The sequence below is a fragment of the Pristis pectinata genome, chromosome 29 (genome assembly GCF_009764475.1).
Source record: "Pristis pectinata isolate sPriPec2 chromosome 29, sPriPec2.1.pri, whole genome shotgun sequence".
In the NCBI taxonomy this organism is placed as follows: Eukaryota; Metazoa; Chordata; class Chondrichthyes; order Rhinopristiformes; family Pristidae; genus Pristis; species Pristis pectinata.
The window spans coordinates 12240826-12254224 of NC_067433.1; the positions used below are offsets into that span (position 1 = coordinate 12240826).

At 44.7% G+C, this 13399-nt stretch overlaps 1 protein-coding gene across 3 annotated transcripts in view; it reads right to left on the reverse strand.

Moving 5' to 3' along the window:
• LOC127584315 (netrin receptor UNC5D-like) overlaps positions 1-13399 on the reverse strand; it is a 562203-nt gene that overhangs the window by 109819 nt on the left and 438985 nt on the right. For all 3 annotated transcript variants that reach the window (XM_052041008.1, XM_052041010.1, XM_052041009.1), the window contains exons 6-7: positions 12199-12366; positions 2704-2868 (exon numbers count right to left, since the gene is read on the reverse strand). In XM_052041008.1, the coding sequence (XP_051896968.1) occupies positions 2704-2868; positions 12199-12366 (333 nt within the window). The remainder of the gene's footprint in view (positions 1-2703; positions 2869-12198; positions 12367-13399) is intronic.

The following is a 13399-nucleotide window of genomic DNA, read 5'->3' on the forward strand; positions in this document are numbered from 1 at the left end:
CATAGCTACATATCTGTCCATAATTTAGGAGGGTGTTAGAAAAAAAATACACAGAGGTTACAGCAAAATCAGGCACAGCAAACAAATAGATTGTAGGATCTTGGAATTCTAGACAGCACCTGAGTGATGTGATCTGTGGATGACAGGATGAACCTCGGCATCTTCTTTTATCTGTTTTATAAGAATTTGAAGGAGCTTTGAGGAAAGATTAACGTAGCTTCAGTCTGGTATGATAGAAGTAAGGAAAAAACTTGCTGAAAATAATAACTTCTGAAGATAAGGCAAATTCGGATTATAATGCAGCAGCAGAGCATATAAATCAGAACCAGAGAAAATTTATAATGGGTATTAGCGAGAAATAGGTTGTTCACGATTTGGTGAATGTTAGGAATGCAAAGTGAAGGAAAGGGTTCATTTCTTTATGACACTGAATGTGAGACACATTGCAAAACACCTCACACACTGCCTGCCTTTGTCTCTGAGTCAGGGCAGCACAGTTCACCAGATCAATTCCTGAGATGAGGATGTTATCTCCTGAAGAGGAAGACTGAGTTGAACTCTGTGGAGCTTGGAAGAATGAGAGGTTTTTTGAAGATGAGATAAAATTCTGAGAAGGATTAACAGGGCAGGTGCTCAGAGGTGTTTCCACAGGCTGGAGGGTCTCAGGAGAAGAGATCAGCTATTTAAGGACTGAAGTGAAATTCTTTTTCTTTGAGGTGTTGGAAATCTTTGGAATTTGTCCCAGACGTTAAGAGAATCAGAGGGAAGGTGGATAGGGAACAGGATCAGCCATAATCTGGTTAGATGACAGAGCAGGCTTGAAGATCAGCCTGGATAATCCTGTCTCTATTTCTCGTGGCTTCAGTGGAGAGAAATCATCCAGTGATTTAACAAGGAAGATACACTGTGCAAAAACATTATAGAGGAGCAGGTTTACATATTTACATCTCTCCATCATATTCTGCCATTCAAGATATGCTTATTACACTTAGGAGGCCATTTGGCCCATTGACTCTATGCTGGCTCCCAGGGGAGCAATCCTATTAGTCCCATTTCCCCATTCTTACTCCCTGTACCTCTGCAACTTATTCTCTCTTGCATGCCCATCAACTTCTCTTTTGCCTCTTACTTACATTAGGGGTAACTTAGAATAGCCAATTAACTGTCCAGCACACCTTTGAGAAGTGGGAGGTAACCAAAGTACCTGGGGGAAGGCTACATGGTCACAGAAAGAAGGTGCAAACTCCAAAGCTCCACAGTGACAGCGCCGGAGGTCAGGATCGAACCCTGGTTGCTGGAGCCGTGGGGCAGTAGCGCTAACAGATGTGCCACACCAGGTCAAGATCACAGGTTATGTGTGTCCTTGGTTGCACCTTCCTGCATTTTGTCCCAATCAATTTAACAAAAATGCATTGATCTCAGATTTAAAGTGAATGACTAACTTGGACTCAATTATAACCAGAAGAGAGTTCCAAATTTCTACTGCTCCCTGCGTTTTGACTTCCCTCCTGTGAGGTCTTACCAACCTTAGTCCCTGCGACTACCAACCACCATACCCCTGACCCCGTTCAACCCCCACCCCATCCCTCAGTCCTGGAATCCCTACCCAATGAAAATAGCTCCTCTCACTCCCCTATTTCTTCCCCTTAATATGAGAGTTAGTTATTGAGGGAAAATCGAGTGTTCAGGCCATGCTGGAAGGGACCTGCTACAGACTGAAGAGAGAGAAGCAAGGTTGTGTCATCTCCTGCAGTTAGCCCTGGAGCCTTCCGTTCTTCCAAATCCGAGATGGTGTAGCTCTGCTGCTTCCTCTACACTGCTCACAGATGAGTCTGACTCTGCGATAACCTCACTCTAACCAATTTCTTCCTCGGGGGAGTTGGGGGTGGGGGGGGGGGGGGTGGGGGGGCTCCCACTCCAGTTCTGTGGAGTGGGAGACGCGGCTACTACCACACAGGCTCGATGGGGGGGAGGTCTCGGTCCAATGCGAGGAGGTCAAAGACAGCTGGAGATCAGGCTCTGCTGCAGGGGCTGACTGAACACGCACATACACAAGTACAAGCACACATATGTACACACACTTAGAAACTCATGTACTCTTACCACATACACCCCTATGGGCGCAACCACGCAGGTTTTTTGCACGGACCTTCTTCCCCGTCTCCTCATCACCCCAACCCCAAATCTCTTCTTCCTTCCCCAATTCCTTCACTCAATATCCCTCCCTCAGACCCCCATCGCCTACTCCTTCCACCCCTGTCACATGCCCCCCTCTCGGTATCTTCCATGTCCATTCAACCCTCTGATTTCCCCCTCTTCCCGCACCCCATCTCATCCCTGCAATCTGTTTCCTTTCCCATTCTTTCCTGAAGAAGGGTCCTGACCTAAAACGTTGGCCGCCTGCTTTTCTCCTTGGATGCTGCCTGGCCTGCTGAGTTCCTCCAGCATCATCGTGTCTTTGATCCCATTCTTTCTTGCTTGCATTCTGCCAGAGTGTGGCCGCTCCTGACACTTGCACTCTCCCGTGACCACACAATGATCCCACGCTACCCAAGGCCATTGTATCCTCAGCCCTTACTGTCTGCCTCTGGTTGCACTGAGCTGATACTAACACTGTATTAAGCTCACTCTCAGTTGGAACAGCAATGACCAGCAGAGGCGCCCTGGTAAGTCGTCAGTCGTTTGCGGAAGTGTTGTACTTACTCTGAACGCACAAGCCTTCGGTACAGTTCTCCGATTCCTGCCCCACTCCCTCACAGAACTTCCCACCGTACTTCGGCTCAGGAGCCACACAAGCGCGGACCCTCTGGTGTTCACACTCGGGGGAGCATGCTGACCACCTGTTCCAGGGTTCCCAGCCTCCGTCCACTTTGAGGGAAGAAACAGAAATATTTTGTTTTAGTTTCCAGCGAACTTCAGTTGGTATGAGGCAAGGGAAGGAAGATATATTTACCTCCACCTGACACCGCAACTTTCACAACGGGTTAGGTGAGCTGAGACGTTGCAAAGGCAAATGAAAATCAGAAAACTGCAGATGCTGCAAATCTGAAATAAAATCAGACAATGCTAGAAACACTCAGCAGGCCAGGCAGCATCTGCGGAAAGATTTCAGGTCTGCAACCCTTCATTAGAATTGGGAAGAGAGTTTTAAGTTGTAGAGAGGCTGGTAGGAGGAAGGACAGGACAAAGGCAATATCTCTGATAGGGTGATGCTAGGGTTGTCGTAGTTATAAACTGTTGATGAAGGAATCTGGTGGGTAGATTAATGACTTAAAGAGGGAGAGAAAACAAAGGGACATGTTAAAGCATGAAATGCAGATCAGAAGCATAAAATTGTCCAACAGATTTGGCAATGTCAGTGCGGAGAGAAAACCTGAGTTATCCCACCACTGCCATTGGGTGCTTAGGGCAGGCACGGTAGTGTAGTGGTTAGCGTAAAGTTTTACAGCGCCAGCGACCCAGGTTCAATTCCAGCCACTGTCTGTAAGGACTTTGTACGTTCTCTGTGTGTCTGCATGGGTTTCCTCCGGGTGCTCTGGTTTCCTCCCACATTTCAAAGACGTACGGGTTAGGAAGTTGTGGGCATGCTATGTTGGCGCTGGAAGCGTCGTGACACTTGCAGGCTGCCCCCAGAACACTCTACGCAAAAGATGCATTTCACTGTGTGTTTCGATGTACTTGTGACTAATAAAGATATCTCATCTTATCTTAGAATACCACAGGTCAACAATCAACAGCACAACTGGTCAGATTTGACACAAGCAGAGAAAGGGAGTGAACTGAAATTATTGAATTCGATATCGAGTCTGGAAGGCTGCAACATGCCAGATGGAAAGGCGGGTGTGTTTATGTGGTACCATCCTTCTCGTCTGCCTATTCATCACCATTAACCAATTAAAACTAAATTTCAAACATCAAAAGCATGTGAGAAAAGGGACGATACCAGAAATTATGAGGGGCATAGATAGAGAGGTGTAAACTTTTCCCCACAGTAGGGGCATAGGTTTAAAGTAAGGAATAAGAAGTTTAAAGATGATTGAAGGAAGATTATTTTTCACCCAGAAGGCGGTTGGAATTTGGAACGTACTGGCTGAGGGATGGTGAAGGCAGAGACTCTCGTGTCCTCAGCCCCCTACTCTACTCCCTATACACTCATGACTGTGTGGCCAGATTCTGCTCAAACTCCATCTACAAGATTGCAGATGATACCACCGTTTTAAGCTGTATCTCAAATGGCGATGAGTCAGAGTACAGGAAGGAGGTAGAGAGCTTAGTGGAATGGTGTCATGACAACAACCGTGCCTTCAATGTCAACAAAACAAAAGAGCTGGACATTGACTTCAGGAAAGGGGGTGGTGTACATGCACCTGTCTACATCAATGGTGCTGAGGTCGAGATGGTTGAGAGCTTCAAGTTCCTGGGAGTGAACATCACTAACTGCCTGTCCTGGTCAAATCACGTAGATACCACAGCCAAGAAAGCTCATCAGCGCCTCGACTTCCTCAGGAGGCTAAAGAAATTCGGTTTGATTCTCACCAACTTTTATCGATGCACGATAGAAAGCATCTTATCTGGATGTATCACAGCTTGGTATGGCAACTGCTCTGCCCAGGACCGCAAGAAACTGCAGAGAGTTGTGGATACAGCCCAGCGCATCGTAGACACCAGCCTCCCCTCCTTGGACTCTGTCTATACCTCTCGCTGTCTTGGTGAAGCAGCCAGCATAATCAAAGACCCCACCCACCCAGGTCATTCTCTCTTCTCTCCTCTTCCATCGGGTAGAAGATACAGGAGCCTGAAGGCACATACCTCTAGACTTAAGGACAGCTTCTACCCCACTGTGATAAGACTATTGAACAGTTCCCTTATACGATAAGATGGACTCTGACCTCACAACCTATCTTGTTGTGACCTTGCACCTTATTGCACTGCATTTTCTCTGTAGCTGTGACACTTTACTCTGTACTGTTATTGTTTTTACCTGTACTAAATTAAGGCACTCTGTACTAACCCAATGTAACTGCACTGTGTAATGAATTGATCTGTACGATCAGTTTGCAAGACAAGTTTTTCACTGTACTGCGGTACAAGTGACAATAATAAACCAATACCAATACCAATTTCAGAAGTATTTAGTTGAGCATTTGAATCACCATGGTAAAGAAGGCTACAGATCAAGTGCTGGGATTAGCATCGAGAAGGACTTGACGGTCGGCATGGTGACATGGTGCTGAAGGGCCTGCTTCTGTACTTGTATGACTCCATGACGATGATTCTATATTGACCCTGAATTTGTGGTAGCGGTAAAATAATGGCTCTTCCCAAGGATCTGGAAATCAGTTCTCCATTGGAAACCCTGCGGGGTGAACTCTACTCTTTAAAAGGCCCACTGATGTTGGACATCAAGTCAAAGGGCTCCTTGTACACAGCAATGGTGATACCAATTCCATTAAAGACTGGAAACTGGCAGCAATTTTTAATTAGCATTTCAAATAAAGATTGGAATACACATTTGAATTAAGTAGTTGCAATGTCATAAACATTAAAAATGAAATAAATAATTTGAAATATTTATGTAAGGAATAGACACTTTATATATTCAGGGCTAATTAGTTTGCTGAGCAGTAATTATGGATGAGGACACCATCAAAAAGTCACTGAGATTTCCTATAAATAATGGTAAGATTTTTGGGTTATTTTACTAGAGGATTAGTTTGTAAAAAGACCTAAATTCACATTATTTCAAGTGATTTCAATTTGTTTGCATTGGAATCGCTTGACAGAGCAGTCTGTGAAATCTCACCGGATACCCAAGCAGCAACTTTGGGATTTGGACAAGAACTCCGAAGCTGCAAGGGGCAATGACAGCAAACAGTGGTAGAGGTACTATCCAGGTATGAGGAAGGACAGAAGGGGCCAAGAATCCCAAGAAGCTGAGGGATGATTTGATAAGGAATGTTAAGTTGATGAAAGATTATGGTGGAGAAGGACTAAATGGAGGGATTAAAACTGTAAGCCAGTCATTTCTACATCCAACCAAGAATTTTGGGAAAAAAACCTTTACCGGGAGAGTGAATAGAATAAGGAACTTGGTACTGCAAGGAATCATTGTGGTACAGAAAGTCATTTGGCCCATTGAGTCTATGCTAACCCATGGTAAACCAATGCCATCCATCCCATTTTCCCCCATAGTCCTGCAAATCATTCTTAAGTACCTACCCACTTTCCCTTTGACTCTGTTTCCACCACCCCTACAGGCTGCTCTGTGTGTTAAAAACCTTTTCCCCTTGTCTGCCCTGTATCTTTTGCCCATTTTGTGCCTCACTTTCATCGAAGGGGAACAGCTTCCCTTGATCTACCTTGTCTAAACCGGTCCTGATCATTCACCCTTCTGTTAAATCTCCCCTCAAACATCTTTTCTTAAAGGTCTCACCCGGTAGCTGAAGTTCCTTCTGCCTGATTGGAGCAGCTACATTTAAGGAAAGGTTGGTTAAATACACATGAAAAAAAAGAAATAGAAGGCCATAGAGTTTGAGTTAGAAAAAGTGGGTGGGTTGTCTCCCTTGTTGATTTTATGGATTCAAAGTGTTATACAGCATGGGAACAGGCCATTCCGCCCACTGAGTCTGTACCATCAAGCACTCATTTACACTAATCCCATTTTATTCTCCCCATATCCTCAAAAACTTCCCCTCCAACCCCGATTACACACTAGGGGCAACGAACAGTGACCAGTCTCTGTGATGTGGGAGGAAACCGGAACATCCACAGGAAACCCATGCGGTCACAGGGAGAACGTGCAAACTCCACACAGACAGCACCTGAGGTCGGGATTGGATCTGGGTCACTGGAACTGTGAGGCAGTGGCTCTGCTGACTGCACCTCCGTGTTGCTCTAAGGTTTCCTTGATGCACAAGCAAAAAGAAAAGTCACAGAGAAAACTGAAAAAAGGGACAGATATGGGTGAGTTAATGGTGGACACTGATGTGGGCTGCCTTCCTATGAAGTCCTGGCTGGAGATGTACAAAATAACAGGACAGCTGAATGTGTAACATGCTTAAGCAAATGTTCCTATCCTCCTAGGGATAATTTTGACATTGTGCAATAATATAAAAGAATTTCTTTTTATTTGGCAGTGCTTTAGTTTTAATAGAAACAAAATTATAATATGAAAAGGATTTATGTAAATCATGTTCTTGGAACGGTCTCTTTTTCCCTGTCATGTTCTTAAAAGCACAGCTAAAAGCTGCTGAGACAAGAGCCTTTATCACATGAAGATGCCTTGAGTGCATGCATCAGGAGACTTCACACCATGGAATGGGTTACAAGGAGATACAGTGACCCGGATCTTGAGGCTACAATGACAGTGAAACTATCAACAATGCCATCTCTGTGTCAGGAAACTGACCAAAACCTTGGCAGTTCTGCTGTCTCGGAGTTTCTGTCCGTGATTCCCTCCAGCTCCACATGTTGCATGCAATTTTTAACCACCTTCACCACTGCATTCTGGTACTTCAGATTTAATTTCAACTCCTCCAGATATACTCTTACACCCTCTCTCAGCTGGTACCACCACCTCTTGCAGCATTCACCTCTCCTGGTCTACACTCTATCATTGACCTTCCCTTTTGTTCTCTCTGCGACCTCTCTCCCCCTTCTCAACTTATTCTGCAACTTAAAACTCATCTTATTTCTATTTCTTCACAGCTCTGACGAGAGGTCGTCAACCTAAAAGGTAGACTCAGTTTCTCTCCCTGCAGCTGATTGACCCGCTGAGGATATCCGTCAACTTTGTCTTTCGTTTCAGGTATCCAATATTTGCAGCATCTTGCCTGAAAAGAGAGACAGTAATGGGTTTGCAGGAACCACCTTCAGGATTTCTTACTGTGCACAGTGGGCTTGGCTTACAAGGCCAGTGTTGGGTTGTTCTGTTGGTTCGGATGTTTTTGATTCATAGTTTGGAGTCATGGAACATAGAATAGTACAGCACAGAACAGGCCCTTCAGCCCACAATGTTGTGCTGACATAGTTAATCCCTCCTACCTACAGATTGCCCATATCCCTCCATTTTCCTCTCATTCATGTGCCCATCCAAGCCCGTCTTAAAAGCACCCAATGAATTTGCCTCCACCACCCTATCAGGCAATGCGTTTCAGGCATCACCACTCACTTACCCCTCACATCTCCTCTGAACCTACTTGCTCTCACCTTAAATGCATGCCCTCTGGTACTGGATCACTCAATAATGGGAAAAAGATATTGCTTGTCCACCCTATCTATGCCCCTCATAATTGTATACACTTCCAACAAATCACCCCTCAGCCTCTGTCGCTCCAGAGAGGAGAGCACCAGTTTGTCCAGCCTCTCCTGATAGCACATGCCCTCTAATCCAGGCAGCATCCCAGTAAACCTCCTCTGCACCCTCTCTAAAGCCTCAACATCCTTCCTGTAGTGAGATGACCAGAACTGCATACAATACTCTAAATGTGGCCTAACCAGTGTTCTATAGAGATGCATCATAACTTCTTGACTCCTGTACTCAATGCCTCGATTAATGAAAGCAAGCATTCCATAAGCCTTCTTAACCACCCTATCTACCTGTGTAGCCACTTTCAATGAGCCATGGACTTGAACCCCAAGGTCTTTCTGCTCTTCAACACTGTTAAGGGTTTTGCCCTTAAGAGTGTACTGCCTCTTGACATTAGTCCTACCAAGGTGCAACACCTCACATTTATCCAGGTTAAACTCCATCTGCCATTTCTCTGCCCACATCTGCAACTGATCTGTATCACACTGTATCCGTCGCCAGTCTTCTACACTATTCACAACTCCAATCTTGGTATTGTCTGCAAACTTACTAACCCATCTATCAACAGGTCATTTATGTACATCACAAACAGCAGACCAAAAATTAAAACTTATGAAATGTTAACTCTGTCTTTCCACAGATGCTGCCTGACCTTCTGAGTGTTTCCAACATCTTCTGTTTTTATTTCTGATTTCCAGCATCTGCGATTCTTTTTTGATTTTCATTTACAAGAGGACTTGTAAAACTGTTCACATTTCAGCATTGAAAACACTTCATCAGATGCATCAAGTCTCAAATGACTTTCAAAGTCTTCATGGATATTGTCTGAAGTAAAAACTAAGTTAGTGGGAAGAACACTGCTGACGTAGTACTTAATGGCCTTATATGAACATTTCTTGTAGTGAACTGTAATTCCAACTATGCACTGCAACATCTTGTGATTATCAAACCACTTTTGTGGAACAGATTAACCAAATATGTGTAATCACAGGCAGAAAGATGAGCGAGAGAGGTCTTTATCCTGTTAATTAATGGTCATGAGGATTGTAAAATGAATATGTCAGTACTGAAAAGAAACCATAATCTGGAATACGGCATACATAATAACTTTTCACATGCTGTCAGCTGTGCTCTGGATAGCACTCTAGCTTCTGAGTTTTGAACTTGTGGGTTTAAATGCTGCTCCAGAGTATTGTATAAACTGACTTTTCAGTGGATTACTGACAGAGTTCTGCACTGTCAGACGTGTTAAACCAGGGTCTCGCTTGCTCTCCACACACCTTTATTTCAAAGGAAACCAAGGGAGCTCTCCCTGCAGTCCTGGTCAATCAGCCTCACCGAAAGATCATCTAGTCATAATTTACAGACGACACAAAGATAGGTGGGGGAACAGGTTGTGTTGCAGAGGCAGGGAGTCTGCAGAAGGATTTGGACAGGTTGGGAGAGTGACCAAAGAAGTGGTATATGGAATACAGAGTAGGGAAATGTGGGGTAATGCACCTTAGTAGGAAGAATAAAGGTGTAGACTGCTTTCAAAATAGGGAGCAAATTCAGGTTGAGTCAGTAGTAAGGAAGGCAAATGCAATGTTGGCATTCATTTCGAAAGGACTAGAATATAAAAGCAGGGATGTACTGCTGAGGCTTTATAAGGCATTGGTCAGACTGCATTTGGAATATTGTGAGCAATTTTGGGCCCCGTATCTAAGGAAAGATGTGCTGGATCCCGGGAATGAAAGGCTTAACGTTTGATGTCTCTGGGTCTGTACTCAGTGGAGTTCAGAAGGATGAGGGGGGGGGGGGATCTCATTGAAATCTACTGAATACTAAAAGGCCTGGATAGAGTGGACGTGGAAAGGATGTTTCCATTAGCGGAAGAGTCTAGGATCTGAGGGCACAGCCTCAGAATAAAGGGATGTCTCTTGAAAACTGACATGAGGAGGAATTTCTTCAGACGGAGGGTGGTGAATCTGTGGAATTTGTTGCCACAGAGGGGTGCGCAGGCCAAGTCATTAGGTGTATTTATGGCAGAGACTGATAGATTGGTAAGGGGGTTAAGGGTTTCGGGTAGAAAGTGGGAAAATCTGGTAGAAAAAAAATCAGCCATGATTGAATGGCAGAGTAGACTCCATGGGCCAAACGGCCTAATTCTGCTCTTATATTTTATGGTCGTATAATCACATTGCTGGTTGTAAAAACTTGCTGTGGTGTTTCCAACATTACAACCATGACTGCACCTCAAAAATATTTCACTGGCTCTGAAGTGCTTTGGGTGACTGAAACAAGCTAAAAAAGAATGGGAATATGCAGGTTGACCCGAAACATTGAAGCAGTTTCTCTCTCTACTGATGCTGCCTGACACACTGAGTAATTCCATAGTTTTCTGGTTTTATTTCACTAGCTTTGGCAATGTAAGATTAAAGGGGCTAGAACTGTTTTCTTAAAAGAAGAGAAGGTTGAGGGAATATTTGATAGAAGTACATAAGATGATGTGTGCTCTGGGCAGAAGATAGTGGAAGACTGTTCCCTTTGGGGTAGGGGTCAAGGACATAGCATAAAGGGGAAGAGAAATACGAGTGTGGGCAGGCACGGTAGTGTCGCGGTTAGCACAACGCTATTACAGCGCCAGAGACCCGGGTTCAGTTCCAGCTGTTGTCTGTAATGAGTTTGTACGTTCTCCCCGTGTCTGCGTGGGTTTCCTCCGGGTGCTCCAGTTTCTTCCCACATTCCAAAAAAAAAGACTTATGGGTTAGGAAGTTGTGGGCATGCTATGTTGGCGCCGGAAGTGTGGCGACATTTGCAGGCTGCCCCCAGAACACAATGCAAAGGTGCATTTCACTGTGTGTTTCGATGTACATGTGACTAATAAAGAAATCTTATCTCAAGATTGAAATGAGGAAGAACTTTTTTGTGCAGAGAAATGGTTGGAATCCAGAATGCACTGCCTGCGGATGCTCTGTGAGCAGGTTCTGCTGTGGCCAAGAGGGAATTGCATGAATATACGGTGAGGAAAAGAACTGCAAGTCTACAGAGAAAGAGTTGAGAGGCTGAACCCAGCGAATTGTTCTGGTAGATAGATGGCACCAACACATTGGGCTGAATGGCCTCCTTCTGTGCTATAACCATTCTATGATTCTATGAAAAACCTTTTCTTGTTCACCACTGATTTTTGTTCACTTTGCAGCCTTCTAGGTCTCAGTAACTTTACACCATAACAAATCCTCCCATTTTATCTAGCAGCAGTGTCAGGTTATCGTTCTGTTGTCGTGGCTCCCATCTCCTCTGGACCCATTTCTTACTTCTTTGCGCCCCTTTATCACCCCACTTGGCCTTGAATCATCAACCTTCCTGACAAAGAACCTGGTACCTTCCCCTGCCCCCATTACATCTCAAACATTTCACACTTTTGATGAAAGAGCCTGAAGTGTTAAAACTCTCCTCTCTTCACCGAGACTGGTGAGTGCTTCCTGCATTTTATTGCTTTTATTCTATCATTCCCACTTCTGTGACACAGGATTGGCACAAATTCACTGATTGCAATGATGATGGAAGGAATTTGCTGAAATTTGTTTCAGCTCTGTAAGCTTCAAGTACTTCAATCTTTTCTGACTGTTGTTCCACTAAAAATAACTAGCTAATTTGTTACCTCCGAGCAGATGAAATTGCTCAATTCTTCTGCCTTGTATTGGTATCAATGATATGACTATCAAACATACGATGTTCCTGTGTGATGACAATACCTATTGCTTTGATTGGTCTACTGCGCTGATTCAGACTTCAGCATGTCACTAGGCTTTCAAGGCCATTAGATTGCTATACAGAATTCTACTGCTTGCTAAGCTATCTCATCACATACAATTCTGCTGGATTCATTGAGAAGTGGAGGCTCTAACCTGGGCAAAGGGAGGAGCAGACAATCTTCTGGACTGAGGTCCCGTCGCAAAAGGATCCCCCGTTGAGCGGTGCTGGGTTGGTACAGGTGCGGGTTCGTTTTTGCCATCCTCGGCCGCAGTGGATGCTGCAAGGTGACCATTCAGTCCAAGTTGACCAGGCACCATTGACTGAAAAATAAACATCCAGTTACACATGTTAAGGGCTCTGTGAATTGGGCTTGTGAGGCATGTGACAGGTCATCCACCTGAAACGTTTGCTCTGTTTCTCTCCCCACAAATGCTGCCTGACTTACTGAGCACTTGCAGCAATTTTACTTCCAATGTCCATAAATTTTTATTCATTCAGAGCACGAGGGAATTGCTGGCAAAGCCAGCATTTATTGGAGACACAAGAGACTGAAGATGCTGTAATCTGGAGTAAAAAACCCTTCCTTTTTATTTCCATGTACTAGAGTCATGGAGTCATACAGCACAGAAACAGACCCTGTGACCCATCTTGTTCATGCCAACCAAGATGCCCATCTAAGCTAGTTCCCTTTTCCCGTATTTGGCCCATATCACTCTAAACCTTTCCTATCCATGGACCTGTCTAACTGTCTTTTAAACATTATTATTGTACCTGCCTCAACTACTTCCTCTGGCAGCTTCTTACATGCACGCATCATCCTCTGTGTGACGAAGTTGCCCCTTTTAAATCTTTCCCCTCTCGCCTTAAACCTAAGCCCTCTAGGTTTTGATTCCCTTCCCCGGGAAAAAAGACTGTGTGCATTCACCCTATCTATGCCCCTCATAATTTTATACACCAAGGTCACCCTTCAGTCTCCTACACTCCAAGGAATAAAGTCCAAACCTGCCCAACCTCTCCCTATAACAGGCCCTTGAGCCCTGGCAACATTCTTGTACATCTGATGCAAAACATCAACCATCCCTTTGCTTCCACAGTTGCTTCCTGACCTGCTGAGTTCCTCCAGCATTTACTGTCCACTCCTACTTACATCGGATTTATGAGAATGTGGCCAGGACTCGAGGGCCTGAGTTATAGGGAGAGGTTGGGCAGGCTAGGACTTGCTCCTGAACTGAGGAGGGGGGCGAAGTGTTAACCACATTAGTGGGTCTCAAGTCACATAAGCCAGGTTGAAGAAGGATAGCAAATTTCCTTCCCTGAAGAACATAAGGAAGCCAGATAGAGTTTAATGACAAT